The following is a 27,238-nucleotide window of genomic DNA, read 5'->3' as shown; positions in this document are numbered from 1 at the left end:
ATGGTTCTGTTACTTCAAAATAAATTTTTCATAATCCATCATTAATTTTTTGTTGGCTTGCAATCCCCAAGCCTAAACAAAATGTTAGTTCACTGTGCTAACATGACATATCATTTATGTCACACAGTTCTTTTGTGTTCTCTAATTTAAAGACAAGGTTGACCCCAGCTGATGATTATGAAGCATTTGCTGACTTTGGCAATTTCAGTGGGATTTTATGTAATGGTAGGCTCCATATGGACTTAACAGCTGCTGAGCAAAAAGCTGTATTCACTAGAGTCTGACCTTTACATTGTATCTCCTTAACTCAGGCTTCAGAAATTTAAAAACAAGAAGTGGTCAAGGAGATAGACTGAGTAAGAACACTAATGTTCTGCCTACTCTATGCAATACACTGAATATATTTTTAGAATCACTTCCTTCTGTGAGACAGAACAGAAACTCTAATCCTCCAAAGTAAGTTTCTGAGAATTGTGTAAAATAATCTCACATTTCTTACCTGAAATCTGTAATTACGGTTTTACACCTTTAAGAAAGTAGATTCAAATTCACACTATTTTTATGTGAAAACCTGTTGATGCAACACAAAAATTACACTACCAGCCTGTATGTGTTATGATTTACTGTGGATGTGCGTGCATATGCACTGGTAACAAATGCTACAGTAAGTTTTACATAATTTAATGTTTTCTCCCATCAGGTTTCTTTTGTAAATTAGAGACAGTCTTTTGCTTTAACGCTGAGTATTGGAAAACATGAAAATGCCTTTTGACACTGTTTTATTGTAGCTTTTCAAAGTCAATTGGTAGGACTTGTGATGAGAAAACAGTTTACTGAATATGGTATATTTCTCTTTTTGTATCTCAAGCTGCAACAACACAAACACCACATACTAGAACATACTATACAAATCTTGTATAGTAGAAGCAAATATAAAACTTACTATCAATATAATACACTTTGAAAGTCCAGGAAAAGCAGATAATCCACTGAATGAATTTCTACCAAAGAAACAACTGTACTTATCTGCTATATCATTGTAGATAATAGTGACTCGTGCAAAAATCAATTTTTTTCTTAGCAAAAATGTGTTTTCTGTTGTTTATCTTTACATTAGTTTCTCCTTTCTGATGTTACAAACATCATTTTTTGGTATTCTGTAACTTTACTTTCATAGGATGTGCTCCATTTATTGAGAAACAATTTGTGTAGTCAGTGAACAATGAAAAGTTTTCTTATTAATAGCACAGTGCTGTTGCATTCACCTAGGTTGTTTGGTACTATCTGGCCAGCAGGATAGTTATGATAGAGAATTTTAAAGACATAAAGCAGGAATCTGAAGTGGCGCTAGGCAAGATTTAGAGTAGTCTTTTATCTCCTTCCTTAGTGCTGTGCTTCACTGGGATAACAGCATTTGTTTATGCATATATAATTAAAATAATCAAATAGAAGAAAACTGGTGTTATGTATTAGGATGTTGTGTTTTGTTCTGATACCTAATGCTATTTTGCCAAGGAATTCCACAGAGACAGTTTAATTAGTCAATTAACTATCTTGAATATGTTGTAGCAAGGTGGGGGTTACACTCTTCTCCCAGGCAACATGCAACAGGACAAGAGGGCATAGCCTCAAGTGGCGCCAGGGAAGGTTCAAGCTGGACATAAAAAAGAATTTTTTCATTGAAAGGGTAGTTAAATGTTGGAACAGGCTGATCAGGGAGGTAGTGGAGACACCATCACTGGAGATCCTCAGGAAACAACTGGGCATGGCACTCAGTGCCATGATCCAGTTGATAAGGTCAAAGGTTGTATTCAGTGATCCAGAAGTGTTTTCCAACCTTAATGATTCTTGATTCTATTCTGTGATAAATATCCATTTTATTTTGCTCAGCTGAAGGCAGTGATACATGTAGGAAGAGAAAAGTAGTCTACTTGTCTTATAACAAGAAAAATTATTCAAGGTTAGACTGTATAGATCCTTATAGGTAAAACTGATTTTTTGGGGGCTTTTTAGAAAGATGAATTGGCAATATTTTTAGAGACTTAGAGAGAAAAATGGAGTAATCAATGAAGAATTTCCTTCCTTTACTCTTTGCTTTAGCAAGAAAATGTTGACAGAGCTTTAAAAATATGTGGAAAATTTAAGGTCCAACCACTGTGTCATATGAGACAATTACAAAGTTTAGTGTTTAAGAATTGCTGTATTTCATACACTATAATAAAATAACAAGATGCTCTAATCACAAAAAATATTTAAAACTAAGCAAGTTATTTCATTACTCAGATATTCTTCTGCTCCCAATACTTATTTCCTACCTGAAGGTGAGTGTAATCCTCTGTTTTCAACACCAAATGATTTCCATCGCAGCCGGTTATGATAGTATGGTCAAATGATTTTAATTGCAGGTGGGGAATAAACAGGTTATGTTTAAGACTGGAGGCAAAGAAATACAAACCAATATGATTAATTTATAAAACTAGGTTTTCTAAAGCATTTTGTAAAGGACACTCTCCTTCAAAGATGTTTTCAAATATTGCATATTTTCCTCCTTAAGTATACTTTAGTTATATGCTTATATAAATTATTTGATTCCATTGGAATAAAGTTTTACATTATTGCATTTGGTCGCAAGAATATTCGCTTTATACTATACAGGAAATACTTTTATTCTTGAGAGGAGTTTGGCAAAAGCCTTAGTTGTATTTCTAACTACTCTTGAACAGTTGGGTCACTTTCCTTTGAAAGTTAACAGGAAATGTCTTATCTGCATTTTTAACTGTTTTTGCAACCGGGATGCATATTTATATTCGAGTTCCAAAGAAGTTTTAGCCACACAAAATATGTGGGCTTTTTCCCCATATTCTTGAAAATGATAGTCTTTGCAGTGTGCTGGGAAAGTCTATCTTGATTAAAAACCATAATTCCAGTTGGCAAGTTGCCATGATCATGTATTAATCTAACATTCATGTTTTGGTAATGCAGTATGTAAATCTCATTCTATTAGCAAGCTTTCTGCATAATACAATAACACTCTATTATAAATTCATCAACTGTGGTATGAAATTCTCATCACAACTGCTGACATTGGTAAAAGAGGGTCAAACTGCTTATTTTTATGCATAGCTGAGTACTTTCTCCAGTTGTGCTATTTACATTGACATCATCTCAAGTTTTTCTTTTTCGTTCTTCTTTCTCCGCTTGGTTTCTCTGTTAGCCAGTGGTCTTTGATGATTTAATTTAAGCTGCAAACACAGCACCTACAATGCTGGGAAATTCTTTACAGGACATACTTCCTTCTTCTTCTGGGCTTGTGAAACTTGTGAAGTAACTCACAATCCCTATATTCCACAAAAACTGCTGGCTCCTAATTTGCTGGTATAGTGACCCTTAGTACTGCGCTGTTCCAGAGCAGGCAGATGTGTTCCAGCTTACACCAGAAGTGGTAGCATTTTGTCATACTAATTCCTTCCTCAGTATTGAACCAAGATATACTGGAACATTCACAGTTACAGCAGGGAACATTTTCTTCTTGTTTAAGTGCTGTAAAGGAAAATTACACAGTGAGCAGCTATACAGTTTATTGGAGAGGGCTTGCTTGAAATTCTTCTGGAAACACATTTTGGTTACCATGATTATTAGTCAATGAACTATTTTATGGATGGTGCATTATACTAGTAAATATTGCTCCAGTCTTTTCCCACTAACAGATCAGATTTTTTTTCAACAGGCAGCCATTTAGAACACAATAGCTGAAAGATTTGTCAAAGGAAAATAACAGTATTACAGATATCTCTATTTCTTTTGCACAAAGCACCCATACTTCACAGTTATGCCATGAAGAAATCCAGTTCTTTGTTAATGACAGCTTTATTGAAGGCAAGCTTTCAGAATGAAAATACTAGAAATCCTATTAAAGTGCCATCCATTAAACCATTAAAGCACTCATTAAAACTGTTAGTACGGACTTGTTATTCATGAGTTATTGGTCTTTCACACTTGTGAAACACGTCTGCCAATACCACTCAACTCTTTGTTCCAGTGTGGCTATTAAGTCTGAGGAAATACAGATTAACTTTCTTTTGACAAAAATGGTGTTTTATGGGAGGATATTAAGGCCACAGAGTGGTTCAGATTGGTGAGAAGAACAGGCAATACTAAAGTTCAATCCATTTGCCTGCTTTTGATAATTTATGTTAACTATGTGTGCATGTAGACCTAAATATTAATCATTGAATTACACCATCTGGCCATACATCATGCGGAGTGTAGCTTTGGGATTTTTCTTGATGCTGAAGAGTAGTTTTAGATTGCTTAAACATTATGGAGTGAAAAGTAGAAGAATAATACTGAACAGTTGAAGCTAAGCTTTAAATGTAAAGTATTCTTAATAGTCTATAAATTCACATGAAAAATGGGTATAATGTAGAGCTGAATCTGTTTCTCAAAATGGATAAGAATGTTAGACCATTATCTTAGACCAAAGCAATTGCCTAATGTTGTTTGTATGTGCAAAACTGCCCCTTAAAATTACTGCTTTCAAGTACCTGTAATTGCAAATAGATATATTTTTTTTGTGTACATCTTGTTTTAGTTTGTAAAGTAAAGCCAGAGTCCTGCAGTCCAGGCTCAAAACCAGCAGCATGTTAGTCAGCCAGTGTATTTTCTCATCAAATGTGAAGAGAAAGTGCATGTGGCATCTTATATTGTGAAGTAATTTCCAGAATATTTTTGGAATGTAGGTAAAAACCTAAAAGATCAGACAGATAGTCTCTTTCAGTTATCTACCTAGAACAATGCAGAGTAGTGTACCTCATTCTGGGTCATTTAGATAGCATGCTACCTGTATGCCTCTCAAAAAATACTGACTAGGTAGTCACAGATATTATAGAGGTACATTGTTCATGGTCAAATAGTCTATTTTATTTTTAAAAATATTTAAAGTATGATGCAGTAGTATATAGTTATCATCTTGTTTTTATTTTGAAATTTCTGTGTTTATGTTCTAAAATATTACTGTAATTCTGAGCTGAATCCACACTGATTACTTTCCAAAATTCTGAAAACTTGACCTGCAAATATTCTGCACAAGTTATCTTATTTACCTCCATTAACTCGAAAAGAGGGGAGTATTGTGCTGAGAGAAGTAATTGTGGAAATTATTTTACTTTCTGAGTTGTATGCTGTAGGTGAAATGCTAGTCAGCTGATAAAGAGGTATATTACATGTTTTGGGTATGCTGTGTATGTGTAGGACACTTCTATTCCCAGCACTGATGCAAATGTCATCCAAATTCTTTCTCTAAACCTTAGATGAGATAAATAGCACTTAGCAGTAAAGACAAAAATACTCAGGTTCTTAAGTTTGAAGTACCTGCTTCAAAATTCTACTAACCATCCTCTCAGAGGATGGGAGAACATTACTGTAATGAAAATAAATTGTAAGAAAATGAAATGAAAACTTTGCAAACTAAAATTTTACCATTTTCCTTACTGATAAATAAGAGTTTCACCTTTTAGTCAGAAAAAGTAATATTTCTGTTGGAGAAGAGTGAAGCCCTACTGTTGGATCGGGTTTCTATGTTTATACTTAAGTGCTTCAAGAGGCAGAATAGTAACTGGGGAATAGTTTCTTATTCCTTTATAGGAGAACAAAATACAATAGGGCTCAAAAAAAGTAGTCATCCCCAGTTTTGTAAATCTTTTAATTAGCCTAAATCTTTTAATTAGCCATTTTAAGATATGTTAAGCACAGTCACACAAATTTCTCAGATAGGGAACACAAATACTGCTTTTTGAAAAACAAAATCATTTTGGGCGCAAAATTTGTGTAGAAGTTTAAAAAATCAGATTCATTCAGAGCTGCATTTAATAATGCCTTTTGGACTGTTAGTACCACACATAGTAGTACTACTCAAATGAATCATATCCAAACCACAAGTAGAATTTTCATGGGCTTCATCATAGTCCCAAGCAGTTAATTTGTTCCTCGTTCCTCTAAAAAGTCCCATTTCATTTCCTTTTGAAGGAGGAGCTTCCAAACACTCTGCCTCAGATACTGTAGGTAAAGCAGTATGCAAACGATGAGCCTGCACAAGCACTCTCCTCTGCTCTCCATAGCTAGGTTACACATGGAAACTCAACCAGGCCCAGCTCCAGAGGTCTGTAATGAAAATAAAACTCAGGACAAGTAAGTGGTAATTGTTACAAAAGTTAATTGGGTCAGGGTTATTAGGAAAACGTGCATGTTCTCCTAAGGTATTTGTTTTCTAAACAGAATTGCTGGAATACTCTAAAACCTCACTCTGAGTCACCCAGGCAAATTTTTTTTTTTTTTAGAATAATCTCAATAAAGAAGCAAAATCATTCTCTAAATGTTACATAAATAAGTTTTATAAAATATGTAAATGTACATGAGAACGAAACAGTTTTCTGACTGGCCAAATAGTAATTATTAATCTAAGGGACAAGTCCTAGTAGATCACATTAATCAAATTTGCACATGCTCATTGTCAAGTAATATCTACTCTAATAGATTACAGGTCATATTTCATTTCCATTAATACGAAATGGCCTTGCAGCTGTTGTAACCCTGATAGGAGTCAGGAACAGCAATGGCTTGATGCTGTAGTGGCAGTATGGGTCTTCTGAATTATGCTGTGTTGCTGTCTACTTATGGAAAATGAACATTGTGTTGGTGAACTGGCCCATCTAGGCTTATCTGTGTCATCATTTGTTTTATACTTTACAGCAACCTCACATAGGGAACTACCAGTTCCTACCAGGATTAAGCAAAAGGCATAAGCCTAAAGCCATAAGGGCATATACATGATGAAACAATATTAAGGTTACAGAAGGGGAAAGTAAAACAACAGGTGGTTATTCATGACTTCATAGTTAAGAGATGACCTTTCGTACAGCCTCTACCATAGCATGCATCAGCAGGTACCATCTGTTATCTGTTTTGTATTTACTTAGCTGCATATATACCTCAACCACAGAGATAAAAGTAGTAGGGTCTGGAGAGTTTCCCTAGCGGTAAAGGATGAAGGAGTGTGGGGCATGCTACTGTAACTCCATCCTGGAACATGAAGAAAACAGCAAATAACAGTGAATCTAGAAACATATAGTTGTGTTTATTAATAAGACATCATTAAAATTTCAAATATACCTGAATTGATTACTTATTTATGACTCAAGAAAATAAAAACAAGCTTTATGTTGTCTATGGATGATATGCAGTTGGTTTTCTGAGCAACACTGGTGTCGTATGTTGGCCTGGCATCAAAATGAAAGAACAGAAACATTATTTTTCCTTCTGGAAAGCTTACTCAGGAATGTTTGGAGTTTATTTAGTAAACAGGACACTGAAATTTTTGAACAAGCACTTACTAATAAGGAGAGGCAAAAATATTTATTCCCCTTCGTCACAGTTTTTCTGAAGTTTCTGACATTTTTTCATTCTCTGTTATGCTAGAACCCCTCACTTGTCAGAATGATTGAAAAGATAAAAAGATGAATAGCTTACTTTTCTGAAGAGAAGGCCTTGGATTTTAAAATCTTAAGGTTTAAATTCCTCATGGAAAGTTCAAGTGCATAAATACAAAATGGTTTAGGTAACAGGATATAATACGTTACAATGTGTCCTGAAGTAATAATTTTCTTTCAGAAGCAAATTATTTCCAGAGTGAACTATGGGAGTTTAGTTTGTAATTATTATAAATAAAAAAATTGTGTAGCCCTTAGCTGAAATTTTCCTTTCCTTTTCTTCTCTTTCTCTTTTGAAGTCTATTGATCCCGGTCAGCAGTTCACATGGGAACACTCTAACTTGGAAGTAAACAAACCAAAGAATAGATATGCGAATGTAATTGCATACGACCATTCTCGTGTTCTACTCTCAGCAATAGAAGGTAAGAAAGCCTTTAAAATTAAAGTAATTAACTACTAAAATCTAGTATAAGTTTACTAACCAATATGCTGACATAGTAATAGAAGTGCTAATTAAAGTACTTCCAGTAAATTGCTATAATGACAATCTTTTCTGATGTTTATTGTCAGTTATATATTATGAACTTACACTAAAATTTACAGGGTTTCATGTATAACACTGCATCAGATCCCTGTGTATATGCCAATGTGTTGTCTAAAGCAAATTAATATTGCTGTTTACTTATACTAACAGTGCAAAGCAAATGTAGCAGTGAACATACATGAATTGAGGGTTTTGTTGAACGATGTCTTATCAACATATCTGCTCAGTGAGTTTTAGTGGTCAAAACTCAATGTGGGAAAAAATCAGCTTCATGTTCTCTGGGGCAATTTTAACAACTCTGTTTAAACTTTTTTTTTCTTTTACAATCAGAATGTTAAACAAGAGTGTTTAAAAGAATGCCCACATGCAGACATTGTTGGAATATGAGTATTTCACTGACTAAAGGTTGGCAGTGAGGTATAGTGAGAGTTCTTCATTTTATCTTTGTTTGTCAAAAAGCTTTCCAAAAACTTGGACAGTTTAAAGTTTTAACTTAAACAAGCTGTTGGAGGTGGTCAGCCCTTGATATTGTCTCTCTATTCTCAAGAGCTAAAGCAGCAGGAAACACTGGCTCTCACTCAGAGGATTTCTTATTTTTTGCCAATTCTGCCTTACCATTAACCTGCTTGCTGGGTTGAAGACAGAGTTTTACTTTATGTTGTTGACAGTCAAATATTAATGATGGCTGGAATCTAAAAAATTATATATTTTATAAGTGAAATTATTTAAATGAAAATAAAATTTGCCTTTAGTTAACTCGTACAGGACTTGCGTGAGATACGTATGATGTAGGGAACTGTATTCAAGGTCATAATTATTTCAGTCAAAACATGCTGCAAGTTAAACTGCAAGATGTTTTAATTTACAGTTCTAAACAGCTTCTTATCTTTGGCTGCTCCCGACCTGAAGACACTGGATTTATAGGTGTAATCCATTTTAATATTAGCTGCTTGGTGAAGAAAAAGGCAATCCCACTGATTGAAGTTTAGATCTTCCCTCACTTACTGCAGCTGCATACCATAGGCTTTGATAACAGAGATAAGAGCTTCTCAAATGTATTAGCGAATTTAAATGATTGCCTTGAAGAATTTCCATATGATAATCTTCTTATGTTTGTTCCACCTCTGAGGCTCATATAGCAGTTCTGACAAGATTTTTCTGCAATGTCACTTAAATTTTTCATGTTGCCTTGTAAAAGAATATAGCTGTATAGAAAGCTGCCACTACCTGGTAAAACTGTGTCAACACTGAAGAGAGGTTATTTTGATTAGGAGTATATATGATGTAATTCAGTAAATATATCCTCTTACATCCACTGGTCCAGAGAGGAGGGCTAAGTACATGGTCCGGATAGGCCAGGAACAGCAATTGGACAGCCTTGCTGAAGCGTTATGTAAAGTTCTTTGGAACAAAGTGCTTAACTCAGAAATATGTCTAACTGACAGAAAGAAGACTCAAATCTTTCAAAGGATTTTCTTTGAAAAAAGGGTTGTATTAAAGGGGGACAGAAGGGAAGGAAAAAAACTAAATGCAAAGAAATTTATATGTTAATTTACATGTCACACATCTGAGCTTAAAAATTCTACCATTTTCCCCTTTATATAAATGACCAATGAAATTTGGTTCCCTTAAAGAAAAAATAATATGTTCAGAAAACGAGAAGAACATTTAGGAGGCAAACCAGAAAATGTTATCAAAGTAATTAAAATTATCAAATCTACAGTACATTACAGTACGTTTTAAAATGAGAGGTAGTAAAAACATGGAAAAAAATACATTGCACCTGGGAAGAAGTATTTTATGGAGCAAGGACAAAATACAGTTAAACGCTAATGTTTGAGTCTCTTTTTTAAAGTAAGAAATATCATATGAGGCTAAAATTTCTATTCCTTTAATAATTGTTGACCTTAAATTAAAATATTATAGCTTTTTGAAATATCAGTGTTAGATATAAAACCACAAATGGGATTTTGGCCCATTTGGTGATTTGCATGATTTTAAGTATTTTTTCAGTCTTTAGGTGGTGGTGAAAAAAGCAATATAGATAATTTATTAAATACCTTTTTATGCAATGATAATTGTATTGGTCTTGAAAACAGAAATAATTTTCTATATAATTATCTTCTTAACATTTTTTACCCCTGGGACTTAACATGATTCTGTAGCTAAAATTTTGTGTGTATACTTTCATAAATTTAATACATTGGTCTTAGCATTTAATAATAAGTAATTCTCTTTCAGTTTTTAAGTAAATATTCCGAATAATGAAGATAACACAGTCTGCCCAGCACCTTATTTAGTTGACAGCTGTGTTTGTTTTCATGCTGCCAGGAAAATCAATGATTTTAAAAATATATTCTCCTTTACCTGTGTTACTGTACAACTTAATCAGGACCTAAATTGGGACATTATATTTTATTACAATTATAGGAGAATATTTGGTTAGGTTTTACATACAGGCCTCATCTGCATTTCTTTGATGGCCAAGGGAAGACTAATATTAGTGAGGTTTGCATAATAACTGTGCTCTTTCTAAGATGAAGAGCTCCATTCTACATCTAGACACTTGGTCTCTGTTTAAGAGCAAATATATGTGAACAAGAAACTAAGCATCTGCCAAACTGAAATCTTACACCGATTATCATTTTGCCTCTTGATGGTGTTACACAAATATGGAATGCTGTGATTGCTACTTTAGAATGGGACACAAAGCCAGTTTTGTACAGTTGCCCAACTCTGTAGCCAGTAAAAGCGATTCCTAGAAAGTCTTAAGAAGCAATTAGCAGAGACATAAAATTACTTCTTTCCGACTATTGATAGTAAGTTGTTAAAAATAGCATTAGCTCTGAAATACAAGGTTTAGTAACACTTTCAAAGGGTTGATTTTGGTACCTTTCGTCACTCCTGTTACGCATCTTCAAATCTGGTTTTGAATCCCTACTAAGTTCTTGACCTCTCTAATTACGTATAGCATGGAGTTCCACACGTCACTGCTCACTTGCAGGAATACTTTTTTCACCACTGTTTAAATTTTGTTACATTAGATGTCCCTCTGGAGGGAAAACTCAGGTTTGATGTGGTAAATTGATTTTCCTCCTGAAAGAAAATTGTACTTTGTGAAACTTTGTTCCCATGTTCTTGAAATCTAATTGCTTGTCTTGCAATGTGTCTGAGATGGACACAGACTTTTAAAGTATAATGACAGAATATTATCTAGGTCTGTGACCTTAAACCTCTAAGTAAATGAAAATGGGGAAAAAATGGTTAAACATTATGCATTTTAAAAAGTCTTACCAATACTTTTAGGAAATGGCCAAGACTAAAAATCTGCTACGTGTGGCATGTATTTGCATAATGCTAGTTATTAAAAAAAAAATAAAATATCATATTTCAGCGGTGTATTTTTTGTTTGATGGGATATTTAGTGATTTTAATATGCTACTAACACTAGAAGTCTGACTGTAATACAAATGGTCAATAAAAAAAACCAAGAAGCTGCTAATACTCTTATTTTTCTGGTGGCCAACTGCCAGTAAATCAGCTTTGAATATGCAGGCCAACATCTTTGAGTTTAGAAATTGTTTTGGGCAATATAAATTCTTGCATATCTACTGAAGAGTCATGAACTATACAAATTATTTGTGCTCTCACATAGCATTTGAGTTGTCTTCTGCTAATAATATATGCTTATAAAGTAATTGTGTGTCCATTCATCCTACAATGTATGCATAGCCATACTTTCCATTGGGGAAAGCTTTAGGAAAACATCCAGTGGCTTTGCTCTTGGATGGGTAAATGAAGATTTAGTACCTGTTTACTGTGCACACTCATATTGTAACTGGGATCTGAAGGAAATATCAAACCATTTTGGTATCAAGAAATCATTTGATTTTGTTTCAGTAGAGGCATTCAATGGCCTTTTTTGAGCATCATTTAGAGTATAATATTTCTATTAAAAACAGAACTCCTTTGTTTATTAACTTCTGTATTACTTGGTCTTAAAGAGCTGAAGAATCACTAAATCCATCTTCAGACAGCTATAAAGTAATCACAGTATGATGATGTCATGTTAGATTCTGATTTCTGGTTTGAGTATTAGAAAAATATTAGAAAATATTAGAAAAGGATTCTTCATCCAGAGTGTGATTTGCCACTGGAACAGGCTCCCCAGTGAAGTGGTCTTAGCATGAGATGTGTCTGAATTAGAGAAGTGTTTGGACAATGCTCTCAGGCTCATGGTGTGACCCTTGAGGATGGTCCTGTGCAGGGCCAGGACTTGGACTTGATGGTGCTTATGGGTCCCTTCCAATTCAGAATATTCTGTGATTCTGTGAGACAGAGTTTTGCTCTAACATTGTTCAAAACACCAATCATTGATTTAAACCAGTAAGTACAACTTCATCAAGCATTGTGGGTTCATCATTATATTTTTCCAACTTGTTTATGTTGGAAGATACATGACAGAATTTAATCCTATTACTTCACACTATTTATGACTAAGAGCACATGTCCTAGGGAAGCAGTGCAGAAACAAAAGTCTGTCGTTTAATTTGTTTCAAAGAGAAGTGTGGTTCAGTAGCAAGTCTTCATAAAGGGTTAAAATAATTTCATTATTTGATTTTACTTTGTGAATAAAATGTAAAGTCTAATTAAAGGTATTTAGGACTATAACTGTCTTCAGGAAATCAAGTGAATCATTCCTGAGGTTTACATTGTTAGCCTTGTGGGTATAAGCCTATGTTATAGTAACATGTACTGTCATTTTGTCTCATGAGTTCTCAGCATAAATGGGGAGCAATACAATTCAAGGTTTTTTAATATTTTGCACTCTAGTTGTGGCATTGAATAAATGATTTTGTTTCATTGATCTTTCACTCTTACTCTGTAAAATCTGAACTGCTTTTTTCTCTTGAGATATTTGAAAATGTAGTGTCTTTTGTGCTTGTCTGCTCATCTGATTCTTCCCCCATTGTGCTTGATTCCAGCCTCACTAAATAAGGAGATTTTAGGCTCTGGTCATTCATCACCATAGTTGAAAAGGCTACTAGAAAATAGTTATAGTAGAATTATGGTTCAGAAGCTTGGTCTTTAGCTGACTTCTTGTGCAGAACTGTGTCTCTGCTTTCAAGAAACTTGTAAAAGTCAGGATTATCCTAAATTTATACTTCAGGTATGCCATCCTAAATCTACAATAAACCCCACTGAGGCCAATTACTTAGGTAAGGTTCATATCAATATTACTGAAGGAAGAATTTGGTTGCTTTGTCCCCTTCTTGACCCATGTTTTTACAGAACTGACCTCTCTTAACTATTAAACCCAAATTTAAGTAATGATGGCAGTTGTTGCTGTGCTTGTGGGTATGTTGCCTTCAAGCTGTGGCAGCTAACAAAGGTTTGTAGGATTTCATTGTACTGCAGTCAAATTTGTTGACATTTGATTGTTTTGGCACTATTAGACTTGACAGAGAATTGTTCAGTTTTCTCAGCTCAGAATCAGGTTATGGCCAGAAAAGTCACTGCAGAATGTGACATTTTAATATTTAAATTTATTTGCCTTTGATAATTTTTTATATTTGGTCAGTGTAGATACTTACAGATCCTGAGGTTTTGAATTCATTATTTTTAAACTGCACACAATTCATTACTTCTCCAATGACAAGGCACCTTCCCTAGAGGGCTTTAAGTTTATTCGTACTGGGGACATAGCTGATGAAGCAAAAGCTTGTGGCAAAGTGCAAGATAGGAAGTGAGAGTGGGGAAATGGTATTACAGAATACAAAAGGATTTTGGAACAGGATGTGAAACTGAGGTCATGCATGATAACAGTGATGAAAAGAGACTGAGAAATACGTGTGATACTTGAAGGGACTATGAGAATAGATGGAGAATAAAGAAGACACCTACTAGATACTGTGTGAGAGAGACAGTGGAGCTGAGCATTGTGAACCCTACTGTTCTCTTGATCTCAGCAGAAATATAACCCTATTGAGTGCTGTATTCTGCTAGAGATAAACCCTTGATGAAAATCTTCTCTCAGTGCAAGTGTTGGAATAGCACCTAGGTTTTTTTTCCAAAACTACTTAAGTCACTAATAGTTGCTCAAGGCCTGTGGTAAATGGACTTCCATATCCTAGCTATATCCTCTTCATGTGCCATGAGGCTGACTTGTCATGTAAAATGACTTTTCTGGCTAAAGGACATACAGGATATTTTTTGTCTTCTTTATAAAAGTCAAGTGGAAAAACAGAGTGAGAATTTCCACTTTAATCTAGATGGGAAGAAATCCTCTTTGCAATTGTTAGTAATTGTTAATCTTAATTCTTTCTCACTTGAATCTGTAATCAGGAACAGTATAATCTGGAAGCTTCTCTTCATTCCAGTTTAAAGAATTAGTATTTAATTTAAAAGTTATTTATTTTAATATGATTTATCAATAAATTTAATACAAGATAGTAAGTAGAAAGAGTATTTACAATTTTAGACATTCTGGATTTTTTTTTTATATCAGGTACTAGGAGTGGCTGCTAAGATTGGTAAAGATTATTCTTTATTGAAGAGTTTATCATGCTTAATTTTCATGCTGAGTTTGTGCAGTAGCAGTTCCAGAGGACAGCTTTCCCAGAAGATCATTTAACCACTTTACAAAGTGTTGTTTTTCATTTTTTCCTTAGGCTTTTATTTATAACATGTGCTTCAAAGTATGATACCAGGCGTCATAATATAATTCTAATTTATGCAGAAAACATTTCTTACCAGCTTTCTCAGTTCCTTTGGTAATAACACCCAGTTGGTATAGATTTCTCCTGTTGACATCATTTTTCTTTCTCATCTGTTTTGTGAAAGAATGTTTTATTATCTTGATAAAGGAAGAAAATACAGTACTGTGCCTAGCAGTTGTATTTTCTAAGTCATTAGTTCCAATATCTGCAGTAAGAAGTTTCATCTAAAACAACTTCAAGTCTGATGCTTTTGAACTCCAATTTCTGCCTTTCATGTGTTTCAGCTGTAGATCATGCAGGTTTAAAAGCTTTTTTTTGTTTTGTTTTATTTTTCTCCCAGAAGAGATTTTCAGTCAGCTCAAATCAGAGTCAACCAGTCTTCCTGCATCCATTCCTGCATCTTCTCTGAGGAGTGCCATTTTCTGCCTCTGTTATACCCCTGAAGTTATGAAATCTTTCCATTACTGAAATATTTTGTCAGGTTTTTCTTTTAATTGTGTACAGAAAGTAAAATAAAATTAAAATGTAAGCTTAAATATGACAAATAATAAATGATAAAACAAGAACATATATGAATCTTTTTTGGGTGCAAAGGCAAAATTATAGGTTAGACTACAGGTGGATTAACTTAATGTCACATTTAGTCAATGAGTTTGTTCATTGCTAAGTGACTGGTGGAATCAAACACTAAGCTCACCTAAAATACGTGTAGAAACTCTTTAAATGGAAGTGAAAACCAACAAAACAATTAAAGAGTTAAAGAGGTACCTCTACTTTCCATTCAAATTCACATTATTTTCCAAAATGTGTTTACCATTGTCACTGCTTCTCAGGGAAGACAGGAGTATGCAGCTCCAATAATTTCTGGTTTAGGATCGCCAACAGAAGATAATGCATCAGGATAGATTTGAAGATCTGGTTTCTGGCAAAAAGCTTGGGAAACACTTATTTAAACATCTTTGATAATATATGCTGTTTCATAGCCAAAGAAACTCAACCTTGTAACTGTGTGGAGTGAAAACAGTTGCAGTTTTATAATAACTCAGGAATCTGATATCACCACCTTGACTCTTCTTTGAAAACCTGCACCATATCCTGGGTTGTAGACTTGTGGATAGCAGATTGACTGTGTATATGTAAATAATTCATTTCTACTCAAAGAAGTAGGTTCTGTCAATTACTTTAACAAACCTTCTTGCATTATTTTATTATGATGCACAGATTTGTATTTCAGCTAACTCTTCTGGGGAACACTTCTGAGTTCCAACACTGTAGTAACACTACTTTGCCATCCTGCCTGCACTGAGATCACACAGGAGTATCTCTTATTCCTCAAGTCATCAGTTAATAAAACAGCAATAACATAAAAACTGATACCTTCCATGCCTTATCTTCTGGCACGCACATAGTGTGAGTTAAAAGCTAGACACTGCACTGCTGAATTCAGCAGTGGACTGAGAATATTTGTCCATTTCCCTTAGCATGGCTGCCCTATTAGTGCGGACTAGTACTGTGATCTTCACTACAGGCAATACACCTCCTTGACCTCGGCAGGCAGCATGTTCCTTCTCTTGGTACAGGCATGATACTGCACACCCTGAGTTAAAAAGACTGTAAAAAGGAACTGGCCAGCTTCCCATGGGTGTGGTAGGCACAATCAAAGTCCCTCTGTACGTCTTATTCAAAATACCTGAGCCACAAGCAATTGACGTAGATCCAATGTGGACACAGGTCCTGGATTCCACCTTCTTTTCATGCATTTAATTCTTACTCAGTTTTGAAGAGTCATGCATACACCATATAGCAGATTTCACTATTTCTTAAACCTGACTTACATAATGTGTTTTGATAAAATAAAGCTCATAATTATCTTCCCATTTAATGGGCAGAAATGAATGTTGCAGTGATATTAATAGTCTGATAACATTAATTTTTTTTCTGTATATACAAGAAATGCTGTAAGCTCAACAGGAGGGTTTAAGGAGCCTGCTTAGGATGGAGAATCTTCCCTGTATGTCAGACACAGTCTTTTGTTTCAAAAGAAAAGTTATACCCAGATAGATTATCATGCTTCTCAGCACCACAAATGGCATACACTCACTTGCAAGTACCCATGTACTACTTGGCATGCAGCAAGCTAAGATTCACTGATCCAGCTGCATCACGGAATTTTGTACAGTAGGACATCACAGAAATGCTGCCTTGTATTTTCACTTTCCTCTCTTTGCAGGCATACCAGGCAGTGACTATATCAATGCCAACTACATAGATGGATACAGGAAGCAGAATGCTTATATAGCCACACAAGGGGCATTGCCAGAAACCTTTGGTGACTTCTGGAGAATGATGTGGGAACAACGAGGTGCAACTGTCGTCATGATGACAAAACTAGAGGAGAGGTCCAGGGTAAGGAAAGCATATGCAAGGGTAATAATATTGTACCTAAGTTATCACTAACGTAAGGTTTTTGTTCCTTTCATGTATGTTTGCCTGCCTTCTTTATATGCATAAGAATTGATTTTTTTTTTCCAGCTGCCCCCAGTTAAAAGTGTTTCTACTCTGAAAATCACTTTTATAGGAAATATCTTAGTTCCTTTGTGAAACTATGAGGTCATGCCTCTTATTTAGTAATTTTTTATAGTTTGGAAAAATTGACATTTCTTTATCCACAGTGATTTTGAGTTCTTTTCTGTTTTAGTCATACTGGAAATGTTAATAAATGACCAAAAGTGTTACTTCATTTGTAGTAACAAGAATGATTGTATCACCCTGTTATGAGGGAGGTAATGTATGTCAACAGCATTCAGTTTTCAGTTTTATATGGTATAGATTCAGCATTATCTAAGATCAGTGAGGATTTTTAACACATGCTGGTTGCTAGGAAAACTAAAACAGCATATGCAGTAATAGAATACAAAATTATCTGTGGTATTTCAAATTTAATTTTGCAGAGCAAAGTAAAATCAGGAAAATAAAGCATAACATAACTAAACCATAAGAATACTGTTCTAATAGAACCTCAGATAACATTCAGATATTATTAGAAGTGTTATAAAAAATACATGGTATTGGTAAATGGAAATAAAAAATAGTTTGGGTTTTGGTTTTCGTTTGCTCATTTTATGATAAGGAAAGTGATGGAAAGAGTAGTAACAGAGCACTTTGTGTTGCATGAAGATTTACTAGTGGGTCCATATTTGGTGGCGTTCATCAGTTCTTGTAGTACATGTTATTGGAAAGGAGGGAATGAATGGAAAAAAAATAAGAGAAGCAGAAGAGAAAGATGGTGAGAAAAAGAAAAGGGAAAAACCCTCCTCAGAAGTCAATCAGGAAGTGAAACTGGTATTCAGCCCTCAGCACCCTTTCCAGTAGAGCAGGAGGTTCCCCTATCCTACTTTTTGCACTCATGGGTTATTCCTACTCATGATATTGTCACTGTTGGACATAAACTAGGGAAGATGCTACACAGCCAGTTCATTGCTGAGCTTTCTGCAAACACATTATTGAGTCCTATAGCGTAAACGAGAAGCTTCAGCCAAACGTAGAAATCATAAAGGGGGAGAAAGAGGGGGTGATTCTAATATCAGTGGTAATCAGTTCCTTTGGGAACCTACCGTAACAACAGTACCAGGGTTTGCAAGTCAGTCCAGGAGATGAATAACAAACAAGAATGTCACAGGAAAAATGCAGCTATAGGCGTTCTAAGGTACACTGTCCTAGAAACTTGTGTGAAGGGGTAAGGAGCTGCAAGTGGAAAGCAGGCTGCTTTCTGGTGGAAGGTACAAAAAGCTAACGTATTTAAGGCACTGTGCAACATGTTAAAAAATGCCATAAATACAGACGATCAAGAACAGTTCAGAAAGAAAGAGATTAAGGATGAGGAGATTTATCATCCAGAAAGGTTTTGAATCAGTAAAGAGTATCTTACAGAGGTAACTGGATAATAGTTGGTATTTCAGTAATTCATGGATGAGCTCCATTTCAAAATGAAGATGTTTTTGCATTTGTAAGCTTAGAACAAGGCAGAGTACACCATAAAGCCTAATGCTGTACTGTGTTGGCATTGATGTCTTTTGCATATGGCTGGATACATTTCATTGCAATGATTACATAACTTGAACCTCTTGGTAGCAGTTATTCCTTTCTGGAGGCTTATCAAAGCACATATATATTTGTTCTTTTACCCTTTACACCACTTCTAAAAATAGAGTGGGTTTTTTGCAGTTCAAGCAATGTATAGCATTCTAATTATAGAATCATTTTCCACATATAACTTCAACCTACATTAACACCACTGCCTGTACATACTTGATGGCAATTAGTATATAACAGTGGGTACTTTTAACAGAATTTTTAATTTTATCTTGAGTCTACAGGTCTTGTCTAGTCTGGGAACTGTCTGTTGTTTGGAAATGAGCAAAGGAAGTTTTGCCCATTTCTTCACTAATTACTTCTTTAAAGTTGCTGTTAAATAGCATCAGTGTGAAGAAAAAATCTGATCCTAATAAGCAGCCCATTGCAGAAGGTATACTTAAGTACTTGGGAGTTTATCTTAATACTGCAGGCCACAGACAACCACTGTCTTGAAAGATATTTTAATGTAACTAAACGAAATTCTTTGCATTCTCTCCAATAATAGCCTAGCAGAGTTTTAAGCTAACTCTAGTCTTTGCTAACTGCACCCTAAAAAAACTCTGATCAGAATAGTAATCACCTCCAAAAGTGATTAGCATTCAGAAGCAATACATTCCCTAAGTGAAGAGAGAAACCAGACAATCTAGTCAGTGGATTGCTTGTGTATTCAGTGCTTATGTTTACGTAATTTTTGTGCAAAATTTAGCTCATTCTGTGTTCATAGGTTGAGTTTGTTGCACTGAGTGCAGAGCATTACAGCTATCCAGTACATAACTCAGCTCCAATCTCGGATTCTGCAGCTCTGTGGGTACTGCTTACCTCTTCTCCTAATACAGTAGCTACATGTAATTAACATTATTGATGCTGTGAAGAGGCAGTGGGAACGTCTGTGTTGGAAAAGAATAGGATGACAACATTTCTTTGTTATTTTTTCTTGCGCTATCATTTTTGGGTATCATATTTTTATAGCAGAAAACCAATTGAGATTTCAAACATGAAATACAAACAGTGTTATATGTTATTAGAGATGAAGATCTTTGCTAATTTTGTTTCTCTTTTTCCTTTGATTCCATTTTGATTGCTTTTTTGTCTTGGCAGCCTAATCATTATTCCTGCTGCAAGGCAAGATCATTTCTCTCTGGGACTTCCAGCTTTCCATCTCCATGTCGTAATTTCTGTTTAGCTCACTTTTTTTCATTTGTAGTCCTGCAGCCTGGTATCAGCCTTTTTAACCTGGACTGCATAGATAAAGATGAGGATTTTAATTGCATCTGCAGAAATTAATTTGGTTTGTTAGCATGTCTTAAGTGTCTGAATTACTCCAGCTTTGAGAATGTTCATATTTTACAGCTGAGTAGATCAAATGAAGATGTTACAGTAAATTCATTATTAATTTGTTTTCCTATAAGAAAGCTGCAGGAAAAAAGAGGATCTTTCACTTATAACCTTTCACACTTAGTTGGTTTCATATTAAATGTCATCACCTGAATTTCACTTGACCTAAACCAGACTAGAGAGAGAAAGTCAGTCCCATCATACATCTACCCTGAATATAATTTTTATCATAAAGGATTATACATGCTGGCAGTGCATGGAACAGGGTTGGTAGCATATTTGTCACATATATAAGTTTAATCTTATTGAAATAAAAGAACAATATCAAAGGTTGCAAGATATTAAGAAAAGCAGTTGTATGTTACACTAAGGAAATATGTAAAGCATGTAAAGCTTTAATGTGCTCTCATCCCCACTTCTCTGTCTTTCCCTCTGCCCCCAGCAGTGCAGATTAGAATTTTTTTAGATCCTCTTAATTGAATGTTTTAAGGACTCATGTACTTTAGTGAATTATATGAGTGATCAGATGAGGAATCTCTCTTTATAGCAGAAGATAATATTGCCTCCAACAGGAAACATTTAATCATGTCTCCTTCTTCAGGGTAGGATACTGTTTTAGATTGTCCACTTGAAAGTGAATTCAATCCTTGCCTTCTTTGCTTTATAATTCAGTATTTTGAATACACTTGCTATGTTGTCTGGGAACTGACAGAAAAAACTTAACTCTCTCCTTAACTTCATTACAGTATTTTCTATATTAGCTTCTCTCAACTGGTCACTGATACCTGAGGAAGTCAGGAGAGCTGGCACTGTGATGAGAAAAAGCAGATGGACTTTATCTGCTGTTTCTGAAATGTTAAATAGGAACTTCTGTTGTTCCAAGCAACAGTTCTGAGTCTCCCCAAATCAGAAGAATCCGAGTATTTCAACTAATTTTTTAAAGATTTATAGACTATTCATGTATAAGAAAAATAGGGATTGGGTGATGGTAGAAATGTCAAGCATATGCATGTCTTGAAGATGGAGTAAAATAAGGATTTGTTTTGTTTTGTGAGTTTGGTTGGGGTTTTTTTTAGGGGTACATGCTAAGTTAAATCAGGAAAGCTTTATTTGGATTCAAGTAGTACAAAAACCCAGCAAGTAGTACAAAACCCCGACGACTAGTGCAAAATCCCCAACAAGCTGCATAAGTATAGTGGAAAGCATATTGTACCTTGGCAGTAGCTTTGAAACAAACTTCTGGCCACCAAAGATTTCTAAGTCTTGATATAGGCAAGGACAATTTAAAGGCAAGTGTGGAAAGAAACCTAAATTCTTCTACATGAATGCAAATTCACAACTTGCTAACATTTTTCATGAATCCATTTGTTGATGGCAGAGTAGACACTGATATCTAATGTACTTGACTTCATAGCTAAGACAAAGCAATAGAATAGACACAACAGTAAGTAATAAGAAAACTAAGAATGTAGGTTTCTTGTCTCTGTGAAATGCATGTAGATCTTTCAGACACATACAGTCTGTGCAGTAGAGTTTTATGTGGTTTTGATGAAGGTGGTTTTACATTTGTTGTGCAGAGTCTTAGCAGCAAATTTCAGATCTTTCCTTCTAAGTATGTTTTGATGGGTAATACTGGAGCTATTACTTGGCAAAATGCTGCATTGAATATAAGTGCCAGTAAGACATCTTCACTCATGAGTAGAAAAGTTATGAATTGGTGCACTTAACAATTCATTGCAGAATATATCAACATACTCCCAAGTGCACCTGTATTCTACTGTATTTAGACAAAATGTAATTGATTTATGCAGAAAAACTTTACTGGCATCTCATATTGGGCAACACAGGTGTGTGAAAACGTGCTGGGTTTTTTTAAAAAAATGTCAAAATATGTATTTAAACATAGGAAAACAGAAATAGGAATTTTAGCTATACCCTGCAACAACTGGAAAAAATATTCATTTCTTTATCTGGTAATTGCTAAGTTAACATATCAGCCAATACACATATTAGCAGATAGGACATGTTGCAGATGGCATTTTTTCATACTGAATTGTGTTGTTTTACTAAAGAGAAATTAATTGTGCATTTTTGTCATTGTTCATTCCCTAATTTTAATGGCAAACCAATGACTTCTGTTCCAATAATTTGCTGTGAGAATTTTATTTTACTTCTTTAGTGCTCTCAGCATGTTGAGATATGAGTCAGACAAAGAATGAATGAGAGAATTGGCAAAGAAAAAAAAGAAAACAAAAACCCAAAGTCAAATACACCATGTATTCACCAGATTTACAAAAATAAAATAACAATTCATAGGTTTTTACTGTATTTTTTTTCACTGTAACAAATGCCAGTGCCACAGTCCAAGAATTCCTACACCATTATACAAGGTTGAGTCCCCAGCTGCTGTGTCAGAATTGTAAAACTCAACCATATTATTGTTTATTATGGAAGGATTCTCAGAGGCATAAGGGCAGGGACATGCTCAACTCTCACTGAAATGCAGTCAGTCATAGGTGCTTAATTCATGTAATAATCTAATCCAATAAAGCTTAGAAGTTTCTTTTTCTAAGCACATTTCAAGTGGAAGTACTGTGACAAGGTGCCTCAGTTCCAGCTCAGACTTCCTGGCTATGGAAATACCATACTATAGGCAGGGTTAATTTTGTGTGAAAGAATTGCTATAACACCATTGCATAGGCTGAAAGTCTAGTTATTTCAGCTTATATACATTTGGAGTTGAGGACTTACAGAATGAATGGCCCATGTGAAAATTTTTTTTTAAATTACAGAGAATCCAGAAGAGAACAATAATGATCAAAAATTGGAAAATTGATTTATTGGGAAAGTCAGAAAGATTTTGATTGTTTTCTTATAGATTAGAGAGAAGGAAAACGTAGTAGTCTTCCAGCATATGAAAGGCTGTTAAAAAAATTTCATGGCAATCAACCATTTTCCCTTCCTGTGGGGCTTTAGGAGGAAAAAATAAACTTTGCAGAAAAGGTGTTTTGTGTTGAACTCTTAAAGAACTTCCAAAATATAATGTCATGAATGAAGCAAACTGCATAGGATATTTTGTGCAGTCAATTCCACTGTAAGCTTTCAAGAACAGTTTACACCAGTTTACACATCTGAAATGGTATAGCAATACTTGCCAAAAGTATTTTTAAAGGCAAACAGTTTTTTGTGTTATTACTCTGTGTTTGTAAATGAAGTGGTTTCTCTTATCTGTTAGGCTAAACTGATAGTTTTCTAAGAAAATACCATTTTCCCCTAGGCAAGTGGTTTAGTCAAATCTATATTCTAGTTCTGTAATTTGACTTTATTTGCTTAGTTCATTTGTTTTGTGCTTGAGGTAAGACGTATAACAGTCAGTCCATTCATATAAACCTTTTCAAGACCTTTTTGTAAAATCTTGCTGACCATAACTGTTTGACAGACTCATCCTTCAAAATGAATTCATTAAGACCCTGCCTTCTCTGCTTTTAGGAAGAGCTCAAAAAGGGCATCTTACAGTAATACCGGCAATACAGTTTTGAACTGTTCTTTGCTTGTATCAAAGAAAATGAAAAATGAAATAGAGAACACTTTTAAATATGCCCAAGATTCCTTTCAATATCTGTTTCCTTTTGTTTTAATACCCTAACCACACTTTTTCATAAGAATTGGAATGAGAACAGTCTGGGGGTAATCTCTTTAATTATCAATTATCTTTCAGTATTAACTGTTAGCCTACTAATCATATCACAAATTTCAGAAAGTGAGGGTGTAAGAGGGTGGATTGGAAGACTTAGTAGAGAACTAAATTATTAGTCTGCAGTTCATTTGTATTGCCTCCAGATCCTGTTTGGAACTTTTTTTCTGAGGCTACTGTAATTAAGACCAAAATCTAAAACTTTAAAACATTTTCTTTTCTGCCTTATTTGTGACTAGGAGTTTATATTTTAATCTGTCTTTTAGATTTATACTGAAGTCAATGAGTGACTTTGCATTATAGTCTCATATACTGTTGTCAGTGTCTATGATCCTTAGACTCAAATCAGCCTAATCTTTAGGTGGCAAAGCATTGTTGCAAAACAGAAAATGGTTTTGCAGTAATACCAGTTTTTGAGACAAAATATTACCTGAAATATCTGAGGCAGTTTCCATGACCAGCAACTGGCACTACCTTTTTTATTGCATAATTATTATTATCATTCAATACCATTGTAGAGATACATTCAACACCATTAGAGATACAATGTAGAGAACACCATTTATTTTTGAAGGAAAATCATCTCAAAATATTATCGAAAATTTTGTCTGCAAAAGTATTATTAGTAGTAAGAAAATCAGAGCAGAAAGTTCGTTACATACTACTGTTATTTCGTATTCTAAATTAGGCATAGTTCATATACTGTTCTTACAGCAAGAAATGTGCTATTTGAATCTGCCTGTTACTAGTTTGCTGTCTCTTTCCTGTTCTGTGTTTTGTCCTTATTATCTCAGATGGTCTGTAAGAGCTGGTTTGTGTGTTAAAAGTGACCTGAAGGGGCTTTTCAGCCTGAATGATGGAACTTTATACTGAAAAATTATTTCTCTACCTTTGAATGTCAGGAATCTTTGTATTCATATGTTCATATGGAAATACACTTCCTTCAGCTCTGTTGATGCATAGCAGCACGTTCTCTAGTGTCTGTGACTTGTTGAAGTGTGAATATCCGTGAATGTTCTTAGGAATGCTGTAGCTACTTAAACCCCTCAAGTCTGAAAAGGTCTCAAGCTTCTAAGTTTTAATGGAAAATGAAGCATTTACATTTTCTTACAGCTTTGCTTTCAGTGAATGCTTGTACTTCCATGAAGAGCAAGGATTTAGATGGTCTGAGGGGAATAAATGTAGAGAAAGAAAATATGTGTATGTTTGAGGAGCAGGTTAAGAGAATGTGGTGATTGTTAGTTCTATATTCTAATTATGTCTACTACTATGGATTTTAAAACACATGTTAATATGTTTAGTAGTCTTTGAAGAGCTACTCTGATCTCAGATATTGTAGTTTTGGGAGTGTGCAACCTATAATCATAATATAGTGAAAGTAGTAATGTGCTTGTCATTACTTGTAATTCAATTTCTCTATAAAAAACATTCTTAAATCACCAGTGAGTTATTACACATTCATGTGTCTGTTTCATTCCTCTTGCCGTTTTAGTGGCAGGCAAGAGAACTATATATAATTACTAATGACAGCCATTCTCATGTACAGTTGGAGGCACAGAAAAACTCTCACTGGGTGCAGGTAAATATATCTGCTAGGAAAAAGAGCACCTCTTGGAACTGGGAGCTACATATATAAAAGAAAGGTGAAGAATATGGAAGGTATATTACAAAATAACTATGAAAATAAATAAACACTGTAACTGTATTTCTGGGGAGGACTTGTGTTATTGTCACCATACCTTACCACATTTTTTTTTTTTTACAAACAATGTACACAACTGAGGAAGAAATTGCCCTTACCACAGAGAAATTAAATGCAGACGAAAGATGTAAGCCAAAAACACATTTGGCAAATAATTTCAAAATTGACTTTTTGACATTTAGTGTTAAATTTTAGATGACTCAAGGGGATTGAGAATCTTTTTCAGAAGAAAAAAATATAATATGTAACCTCTCCCACTTTAAGTACTGAAGACTGGGATCTTAAGATAAAATATTTAATAAAAACTCTTTCTCAGAAAGTAGTATCTTACCAATTAACCTGTATTATTTGGCTCTGTGCTCCCAGTGAAGCCCAACAGAAAACATTGTTCTGATCTCTCACAAAGATAAATTGGACTAAGTTGTTAGCAGTATTGGGAATGTAAGGTTTATGATCACATAGCAAAAGTGTGTAGGAGACACTTAGGGACACATTTCTGAAGATCTCTCGTGCTGAAAAAAATCAATAGCCAAAAGGAATAAAAGATGCAGTTCAATCAACTTATGCTTCATGTGCTCTTCCAGAAAGTCAAATACATGTGAATCTGAAATCAGATTTTCTTTTTAAAAAAGTTGTTTTCATCAGTTTCCCCATTTCAAATAATATGTACACTGGTCTACAAACCATATTTCTGATTGAATACCTAATGTCTGCTTCCAGCAGCAGTCCTCTGCATCAGCTAAGTATTACAGAAAGTGTTTTAGAAAAATTATACCATTATTGAAGTTTATGTTAAATAAACTAACACATTAAAAACAAAAAAAAACCCACCAAACAAAATCTGCACCAAAAGGAGTAGGCACATTTAATTTCTCCCAGCCTAACTGAGAAGGAACAATTTTCTACAGGCTTTTAAGTCTCAATATATGCTTAACATTAGATAACTATGCCAAATAAAACAAGTATTTTCTGTCCTTTTCAACAGATTAATTTTTGTTGTTAGCAAACTAGAAACTGGTTAATTTTTCAGGAATGCTTTCTGGAACCTGGCACTGCTTCTATGAGCATACAATTTTTATGTGAGAACTGCAGCTTAAAGAAGATGAGTTCATATTTAGGCATGCAAAGGCATAACCAGACATTTATTCCTTGTTTAAATTAAAAGTGTTCTACCATTGTTATTAATTAAAAAAATAAAACATTCAAACAAAAAAAGGTTTGGTCAGAAGTTTACACTAAGCCTGTAATTTCTAAGTTTACAAACCGTGGTTATTATATATTAACATTTTCCATGAAACATTTATTTTATGGAATTAATAAATAATAAATGAAAATATTACTTTGTTTAAAATACAGGTAACCAATATAGACATGTTACACTGTTTTTGTATTAAAGTGAAACTAGATTGACTATAACAATATTGAAATGTCTCAATTCAAATTATACTTTCCTGTTTGATTTGCAAAGACCACAGTGCCTTCCTTTAGTATTAGGAATTTTGCAAATCATTAATATTCATGAAATATTTGCAATACTTCAATAAATTATACAAGGAAGTAATTACTTAAATCCTCTTAATAAGAGAATTTTTTGCACTATTAATCTCATTTTTTAATACCGCAGT

The 27,238-nt window shown here is 34.4% G+C and overlaps 1 protein-coding gene across 46 annotated transcripts in view; it reads left to right on the top strand.

Annotated features, from left to right (window-relative positions):
- Positions 1–27,238, top strand: part of PTPRD (protein tyrosine phosphatase receptor type D) — a 1,147,190-nt gene that overhangs the window by 1,082,367 nt on the left and 37,585 nt on the right. For all 46 annotated transcript variants that reach the window (XM_050328659.1, XM_050328661.1, XM_050328660.1 and 43 more), the window contains 2 exons: positions 7,784–7,907; positions 16,979–17,154. In XM_050328659.1, coding sequence (XP_050184616.1) covers positions 7,784–7,907; positions 16,979–17,154 — 300 coding nt within the window. The remainder of the gene's footprint in view (positions 1–7,783; positions 7,908–16,978; positions 17,155–27,238) is intronic.

Source organism: Myiozetetes cayanensis, unplaced genomic scaffold, assembly GCF_022539395.1.
Source record: "Myiozetetes cayanensis isolate MyiCay16 unplaced genomic scaffold, myiCay2020 scf4, whole genome shotgun sequence".
NCBI classification, from domain to species: domain Eukaryota; kingdom Metazoa; phylum Chordata; class Aves; order Passeriformes; family Tyrannidae; genus Myiozetetes; species Myiozetetes cayanensis.
Note: the sequence above shows the minus strand (reverse complement) of the source record. Positions and strands in the feature narration are given on the sequence as shown.